This window comes from Xiphophorus hellerii, chromosome 5 (genome assembly GCF_003331165.1).
Source record: "Xiphophorus hellerii strain 12219 chromosome 5, Xiphophorus_hellerii-4.1, whole genome shotgun sequence".
Lineage (NCBI taxonomy): Eukaryota > Metazoa > Chordata > Actinopteri > Cyprinodontiformes > Poeciliidae > Xiphophorus > Xiphophorus hellerii.
In genome coordinates this window covers 5161371-5169971 of record NC_045676.1, presented here as the reverse complement: position 1 = coordinate 5169971, position 8601 = coordinate 5161371, and the positions used below count along the sequence as shown (strand labels likewise).

General features: G+C 37.2%; 1 protein-coding gene and 1 long non-coding RNA gene across 2 annotated transcripts; one reads left to right on the top strand and one right to left on the bottom strand.

Annotated features, from left to right (window-relative positions):
• Window positions 1-291: 291 nt before the first annotated feature.
• LOC116719740 (uncharacterized) lies at window positions 292-1198 on the bottom strand. Its single transcript, XR_004339259.1, has 2 exons — window positions 1017-1198; window positions 292-461 (listed from the first exon to the last, which is right to left on the bottom strand). It is a non-coding gene; the product is annotated as an uncharacterized LOC116719740 (long non-coding RNA).
• A 113-nt stretch (window positions 1199-1311) lies between these two features.
• On the top strand, window positions 1312-7939 carry tmx2b (thioredoxin-related transmembrane protein 2b). The gene is made up of 8 exons (XM_032562385.1): window positions 1312-1634; window positions 2918-2978; window positions 3097-3210; window positions 3702-3778; window positions 3863-3969; window positions 4356-4421; window positions 6100-6229; window positions 6377-7939. The coding sequence occupies exons 1-8, from the start codon at window positions 1446-1448 to the stop codon at window positions 6542-6544; spliced, it is 912 nt and encodes a 303-aa protein (XP_032418276.1). The 5' UTR covers window positions 1312-1445; the 3' UTR covers window positions 6545-7939.
• Window positions 7940-8601: the final 662 nt, after the last annotated feature.

Genomic DNA, 8601 nt, shown 5'->3' with positions numbered 1-8601 from the left:
CGCCTAGCCTTAAGTAGCGTTACAACTTCCTTCGATAAACTCGCTAAATTTGCGGTTCACGTAGAAGCGCCGCAGCCTGTTGACCGGCTCTGATTGGAGCAACAGCCGGACTGTTGCAGCTGAACCCAGATCAGCTTCTGCTTGGCTCACTAAAGATTTCCAGCCTGGAACCGGAAGTGATGCGATTTTTAATTAAATTAATAATAAACCAAGGAATTGTGGATTCCGTGGATGCGAAATAAGCAACAGCTTACGCAGTAATATAATAAAAGGCATCAAAGATCAAAGAGAGTCCGTTTACATTTTTTATTTGACTTTTTTTCTTCTTCTTTTTTATTTTAAGGAAAATAAAGTAAGAAAACAGACGCAACGGAGCATCTTCAGCGGATCTCATCCTCTGCTTCCTCCCACTGATTCCGAGATGACGGAGGCGGAAGTGATGCTGTCAGCCGCCTGCGTGCCTGGAATGAAACCCTTTGATTTATATACTCACAAATCCACTGAGTGAATATAGTCACTCAGTTTGCTTAATATAGAGCTGTCACTTAAACATACATTTCTGTTTTATCACTCAAAAATAACCAAGTAGTGGGAATGGTGTCAGTAGTGTGGGATTGGGATAACCTCACAGTAAAAATAATTAGGTTATCTTGTGGGCATCTTTAGACTATATGTACATGTTGAACCAAAGTCAATAAATGGATTTGGAAAATTTATTTGGTGATTTAGTGGTAAGGGAAGGTAAGGAACGTTGAACAGGGAAAAAAAATAGCAAACAAACAAAGAGTGAATGTGCAGGGAAAAAAACCCAGGCCACACTGTGAAAAATGTAAATCATATATCTATAATCAATACCTGGGTTACTAGTTTCTATCTCCAGCTGTCATTTAGTGAGAGGCAGGGTTTTAATTTAGGACAAAATGAGTATCTTAAATATAAACAATAACTGATTAAATAAATAAATGCATTGACAACAATCTTTTAAAACACTTAGAAACCACAGTAGGTAAACAAACCCTTTAAATCTCCACCCCCTTTAACTCGGTTGCTGCCATGGGTTGCTGCTATGTGTGCCGACGAAAAAGGACAAGAGTTAATCTTTGTTCCGTTAACCGTCGCGACACATCAAGTTTCAAAATAAACGATGAAGAGATCCATTTAGAGACTAGAAACAGGATAATATATTTTAATACATTAAATTACATACCAATTTAACCATAATTCAATCCATAAATACGAAGAATACAAGTGTAATTATAATGAAGGCATCATTTACGTATGCTTTTATTTTAAAAGAACACCGTACTTAAAGCAACTTCCGGCCGTGTGTGTGTGTGTTCGCTAGCCACGGCTAACAGTACCATTCATCGCAAGCTAACGGTTTCTTAAAAGTTGAACTCTCGAGTTTTGGAGTAATCTGCGGCACCTTTTAACATTTTGTTAACATGGCTTTACTGACGCCATTATTTGCTTTCCTCTACCACCTGCCGCAGGTGTATAAATGGCTGCTCAAGCCGTACTATGTAGCTTCTCTCTTCATGTCTGTAGCCTTCCTGGCGGTCCGTAAAACGCCTGGAATCTGCGACCATCTGGCCTCACAGCGGGAGGACGGGAACTCCTGTGACTTTGACTGGGTCTGTATCCCTACAGCGGACGAACCGGGGCTTTCAGAACCGACCGACCGCCCTGCTGATTGGTGGGACAGTGGTGGTTCTGTCAGGCCAAACACCTACACAGTTGTGCTTTTTGATGTTTAGCAATGAAGCAAGATGTATTTACTCTGCGACATAAATACAAAGTTGTTCTGGAGGGACAGTAGTTGAAGTAGAAATACAGCTTCTGTGTTTCCACCGCCGAGTTTTGATCATTTATCAGCTCCAGATTAATTTAATTTTAATTTGCAGAGTCTAGTAAACAAACTGGAGGTGGTTTTGACAGCAAATTCAGAAACGAGCAGGACCATCAAAAATTCAATGTTTTCATATTCAATTCAAAAATACTTTTTTTAAGCCAAAGGGAAATTAAATATTGCCTCAACTCAAATCATCCAAGTATCTTACGAGTCATTGCGAAAGGTTATGCTGTAGCAGTCAGTCTTGCAACTATTCTGAAAAGGCCTCTGACAGAAGACAAGTCACTGCTGTCAAGACATGCTAACAGGTCAATATTCAGGAGGCAGAGATGATCAGTTGTTAGGAAACAACAAAGGTTGGGTACAAACATGAAATGTTGACATAAAATGTAGGTTGTGTCTTTCTAATAAATTTCTGGTTAAAGTATGTTTCTTTATTCAGTGAAGTTATTCACTGTAGGCAGAGTATCCAGAGAGTTTGCCCAAGTAAGAGTAGATATAATTAATAGTAATATTATTTGAGTAATAGTACAGTATCTTTTTTTATTTGCAAAGTAAAGTAATTGTAATTAGTTACTACCAACCTCTGAGTTGGATTTTATTATGTTTTTCTTCAACAAGTCAAGAAATAAAACAGTGCTGAAATAAAACAGTGCTGGGGCTTACTTCCATTTCACTCTTTTCTTTTTTAAATATTAAATATTTAGAAAATCTGGATGTGACTGAAATATAGAAAAATAAACAGAGAAAAAAGGGCTTTGATTTGGAGCTAAATCAAACTCTGGGGTTACAATCCAGAAGTAAAAGAATCTCCAGGGTATAAAAGCGGTGAAATTGTAGGGTTTTTTGTTTTTCACTGTGTATCTAAATATTAGTAACTCAAAAACCCAAAATGTTGAATAACTTGTGGGGACATAAATCACACATAAAAACATGAGCTTTTGAATGGTTAAATAATAGAAGTAGAAATGTTTTTATAAACGGTGGCTAAAGAGTAAAAGTTGTGACTTTGGGCTTTGGTTGGATTCAGATGATCAGTTGGTGACGATTATGTGTGTTTTTCAGAGAGAAGTGGAAATCCTCATGTTCCTGAGTGCCATCGTGATGATGAAGAACCGCAGAGCAAGTGAGTAGATTTACTTCAGCAACACTCAACTTGCTTTTTTAAAATCCAAGTTGTTTAATCTGATAAATTTAGCAAACTTTCAGGACTGATTTTAGGCCCGTTTGTCTGTCGTTCTCAGTAACTGTGGAGCAACATGTGGGGAACATCTTCCTGTTCAGCAAAGTGGCCAATGTGATCCTGTTCTTCCGACTGGACATCAGGATGGGCCTGCTCTACCTGACGCTCTGCATAGGTCAGTCCAACTTTACAGATTCCTCTAGAACACGTGTCAAACTCAAGGAATATTTCTGTTTATCAAATCAATCAATCAATCAATCAATCGACAGACAGTGAAGTTCCTGTTTACTGTCAGCAGAGCTGCTGTTTTACTTCAGTGAGTTGTTTGGATTTAAAATGGCGAGACACGACACAGACGCTTTACTCACAACTGATCATTTGGGACAGGCTGCTTGGAGTGACGGTGGAATGCTAACTCAGGCATTTCCTCTGTATTTTTACTTCTGGTTGTAGGAGGGCACTATCAATCAATTTTTTAGTACAATATTAGAAGTGCATTAAAAGATGGAGAAGAAAAACTTGGCTGCTTCATAGAGACCCTGGCGTGTGATTGGCTGCTTCGACGACTATGTAGTCGCCTTGCTCTGTGAGAAAAATGTCAGGATGTAAAGAAGCAGCTTCAATGTTTTAAATTATCTGATTTCTGCTGATCCTTGTGTTTTCCAGTGTTTCTAATGACCTGTAAGCCGCCTCTCTACATGGGACCAGAGTACATCAAATACTTCAGTGACAAAACCATCGATGTGGGTAAACACACATCTGTCACCAGAAAAGTTTATCTACAAACTCGTTTTAATCCCAACTGTATTAACTGTGTGTTGGTTCAGGATGAGCTGAACAAGGACAGCCGTGTGACGTGGATTGTTGAATTTTTTGCCAACTGGTCTCCGGAGTGTCAGTCCTTCGCTTCAGTGTATGCCGATCTGTCGCTTAAGTAAGAATCCATTTATTATGTTTCACTGTGGAAACAGGAAGATGTGTAATCTATGACTAAAACCGCAAGTTCAGCTCAAAATCTGGGTGTTCATTCAGCAAATCCTGCACTGGCATGAAGACAAAATGGATTTGTAGTTTAATTTCTATCTTTTTACTCACTTTTGTGTACAGAAAACCAAAGTATAGAAACTACCCATCACTAATTTCAGCTACTTTTACCTGTTCAGAACAGCTGTAATGTCTTGTTTTATGCCCAAATGTACTTACGGTATTTTTGTTTTCTGTATGTAATTTTGCTTGATTTCTGTAAAGTACCTTTGAGTTTTTAGAAAAGGTCTTTACAAGTAAAATATCATTATTGTTGCTAATTCTGCTCCGGTTCAGGTATAACTGTTCTGGCCTCAAGTTTGGGAAGGTAGACATTGGACGATATGGAGAAGTTTCCAAAAGGTAAGACACATCCACACATGTCTACATGTAAACATCAGTCCCTCCAGGGAGTTGCATTGTTGCAATCGCAACTATTTATGCAAATTTACTCAATATTCGCAGGTTTTCCGCGAATCTGACCAGTCAACGTAATCACTGCAACTCGGCTGAATTTTTACCAATCCCCTTTTAATTTCACTTCCTGTTTCACGACGTCTCTTGAAAGCCGAACCTTGCAAGATGAGGCATGTGTGATGCTAAACGGTAAAATTAGTTTTCATCCAAATAAACAGTCTAGTGATGCTGCTGTATTCAGATAATGTTAGCTAAATGATTAAACTATGCCCGTATATCACATTAAGCTAGTGAACAAGGTTACTAATGTTGTTGTTACCCATTTTACGTCCCTTGTTAGTTGGTTAAGGCCAGGATTATCTTTAATTTCTATTAAGAAGTTGTGCTCCTTTCCATACATTCAAAATAAATTTTTATTGTTGCAATAGAAAGAGCAAAGAGTGAGGGAGGAGACATTAGACCAGCAGCAGAACGACGATGCAGGGTCTTCTCAGGTAAGGAGGGATTATAGGTTTATAAGAAAAAGAGAAATGAAGGGAAGATTTCATGCAGCAATTTCAATGTTTTGTGTAAGACAATGATATGGCTAAAATAAAGCAACTTTTTAAAAACAGTGCCACAGAATTAATAATTTTAGGTCACAAAAAATCATAGAAATAAAAAACATTGCAAAATCCAGGAGGGACTGATGTATTAAGCCTTTCTCTGTTCTTCTCTGGTCCAATAGTTTGACAACTGAGTTTCCAGCAGCTTCTGCCCCCCTGCATTAAATAAAATACAACAAATAAACCTAAACAAACTACAGACCGATGGCTCCCAATGAACTGTTGACAGTTGAAAAATGAAACACGGCTGAAATGCACAAGATTAATTATAAAAACAAGGCAAAATTACACAGCTGACAGTTACTGGTTGCTGTGGTAACCACCAACTGTCTAAAGCAGCACAAAAAAATAAAATAAAATTGCCGCGAGGGCCAAAAATAAAGGCACATGAATGGCCAAATTTGTTGTTTTTTTTAAATAAATTGATTGTACTTTTGAAAAATATTTTTAGTTAATTAATTTAAAAAAAAATCAAATAAACAAAATTTTCAGATTTGTTAAAAATATTATCCATATATGATTGCAGATCCAAATAATGAATTATTATATTGACACACACAGTTTTTTGGAGTTGTTTTTTTGTTGTTGTTTTATTTTTATTGTTTTATTTTCCTGTTCATCAATAAGAACAGGAAGTCGGTCTTGCTGTGTTAATGTAGCGATGCTTTTGAGTAAAAGCTTTAAATGCAGAAACATAGTTGATGAATGAGAAATACTTTACCAATATTGAAACAATATTTTATTTCATTATTTCTGTAATAAACAAATAAACCAGCTGGCTTTGCTCAGTTGCAGAATTGTGATCGGAGGCCACATAAAATCATTAAGAGTGCCGCAAATGACCCCCGGGCCACACTTTAGACACCCCTGTTATAAAGCGATAAGCAATAAAAGTCAAGCCAACATAACTTCACTAAACAAAATGTATTTAAATAAATAAACCAGTTTTGACAAAACTTCACATCTACATTATGTTGTTTTATGTTATATTTAATAACTGAATTTTGCTTTACCTTTAGGTACAAGGTGTCGACGTCCCCTCTGTCCAAGCAGCTTCCTTCCTTGGTGTTATTTCAGGGGGGGAAGGAAGTGATGCGGCGCCCCCAGGTGGACAAGAAAGGCAGAGCTGTGTCTTGGAGCTTCACTGAGGTTTTATTTTCATAAAATAATTTTAGTTTTTCCAGAAAGATATTAAACTAAAGTTGTCCAACTTAAACTTATTAGATTTTTGAGTAACAAAGTTGATCAGAATTTGCATTTTTAGAGGCTAATTGTTGATGCATTTTTTTTATTTAGGAAAACATAATCCGAGAGTTCAACCTGAACGAACTCTACCAGAAGTCGAAAAAGTTGAGCAGGAACAAAGCGGAGAAGCTGAGCCCGTCGCAGTTCCCACCGGTCCCCGAGGAGGAGGAGGAGCCCGAGCAGCCAGGGGCCGACGCCGAATCCAAGAAAGACAAATAGGACGGTTAGCATCACAGAACCCGAACTCATAGTGGGAGACTAAAACATCTGCATCATCTCCACTCCTCTTATCAAAATCCTCAGATTATTTAGAGGTGTGGTGAAAGCGGAAACTCTCCCTCGTTTTATTTTATTCCATTTCTCTTCCTAACCGTTCGTCTTCATTTATAGAAAACCTTAAAGAACTAATGTGATCTATCTTTAGGCGAGGGAGAACGGGGGGATTTCTGTTCCCCACCAGTCTGCTCGCTACATTTCAGCGGCGGTGAAGCTTTGAATCTGACTTTCATGTGAAGTTTTATTCCATAAATGAGCCACGGCTGTCCTGCTGTTTTTATGCTACTAATTAAGATTTAAATGTGTTACAAATTCACTCCGAATTGACCCCAACTCTGCTGTTACAGTAAATATTACTGCTGGTATTGATTGTTTTCAGCTGGTCTCGAGGGTTTTAGCAGGGGTGTCCAAAGTGTGGCTCAGGGGCAATTTTGTGGTCCTTGGACTGATTTTTGTGAGGCCCCATCTGCAATTGAAGAACAATATAAATTAGCATGCAGATGCAAATGGAGGCTTTTTATTTTTAATCAGGGTGAAAATATTACATAATTCTTAACATGAAAAATGTTAAGTACAACATAAAGTATTTGTCTTTTCATAACCAAGCTGAAGCTTTTTTGCTGCATCAAAATCAACTTTTAATTCATTTAGCTTAGCTAAATGTAGCAAGTATTTTGAAAGAAAGTGACCCAAATCATGTTCTTTATGACTAAAGTTATAAAAAGAAATTGAAAACTGGATACAAACATACAAAATTAATTTTACGTTTCGCATCTACAATGATTAATATTTCTTTTCTACAGGAAAACATTACTTTAATTGCTTGATTTTAGTTTTGTTTTTTTGTTGTTTTTTGGCCCATTAGTACCTTTGACTCATGTGACCAAAAGTTTGGACACGCCTGCTTTAGGAGCAGCCTAACATTCCCACATGGACCCTGCACTGGAGAAACTGGGTGGATATTTACTGTCTCTACAGAACCAAACATTGTTGTGAGACCAGATGGGGTTTGAGACATTTATGCAGTCACTTTTTTAGTTTTAAAGATCAACATTTCTAATATTAATCAAGTTAACATCAAGCTTCTTTTAACATTCCAGTCATGAACTGTTACAGTTTAGTTGTTTTTAAATGCACTGATTTTGTTCCTCTTGTATATTTGTTCCTAAGCATATTATTTTGGGAGGTGGATGTTAGATTTGTGTCATTTTTGCATTTCTCTACAGCCTCCTTCAGACCTCTAGTTATTTATACTTGTGTAAACTATCTGCAGGAGTTACTGGCTTAGAAAAGTTAGGCCTCATTTGTTACACAAAAAATAAAACCATATGCACACAAGTTTCTAAACTACTCTTTTTTCCCCCTAAAAAAACATACAACTACGGTCCTCAAGATCCGATGTCCTGTGGATGTTTCTCTGTCTGGGTTTTGCTTAAATTAGTATCTTATTGGATCTAATCATAGATGCCACATTGAATCCAACATCAGTGTTAACGCCATCTTGGATGTGGCACAGTGGAGTAAGCAAAATCTGACTGGCTAGTTCCAGCAGCAGAAATCTCTCAGCAAACTACAAAACAAGTTGAATAAGAAAACAAGAAGTTAAGGATACAATATCTTTCTCTCAAGATCAGTTTAAGTAAAAGAAATTTAAATGTTTTTTAGTACCTTTGTTTTTAACTGTCAGTTTTACATTATTTCAGTAACCAAAACTGATTTTGTTTTAATGTAATATTACTATTAAAACAGTGCGATTTATGTCGATGCTCTTATTTTGAAGTGTAACCGGAAGTTCTCTGAGAGGCGAGAGGAGAAGTTATGGCGACAGCGCTGAAAGTCAGACCGGCTACACAAGCTGCCTGCCGTTATTATATCTAACTATTTCTTTGTAAGTCTGGTGATTCCCTGGCTTACAATTGTAAGCTAATAAAAATAAAAAATAAACAAAGATCCGATGCCAGAGAGAGGTAAGCTAGCGATATATATATATATTTATTTAT

Bases quoted from the DNA above. Each gene is read 5' to 3' on its own strand.
- tmx2b (XM_032562385.1), top strand. From the start codon at position 1,446: ATGGCTTTACTGACGCCATTATTTGCTTTCCTCTACCACCTGCCGCAG. The intron at 3,779-3,862 runs GTGGGTAAACAC...GTGTTGGTTCAG, and splicing joins TCAGTGACAAAACCATCGAT to GATGAGCTGAACAAGGACAG. The intron at 6,230-6,376 runs GTTTTATTTTCA...TTTTTTATTTAG, and splicing joins TGTCTTGGAGCTTCACTGAG to GAAAACATAATCCGAGAGTT.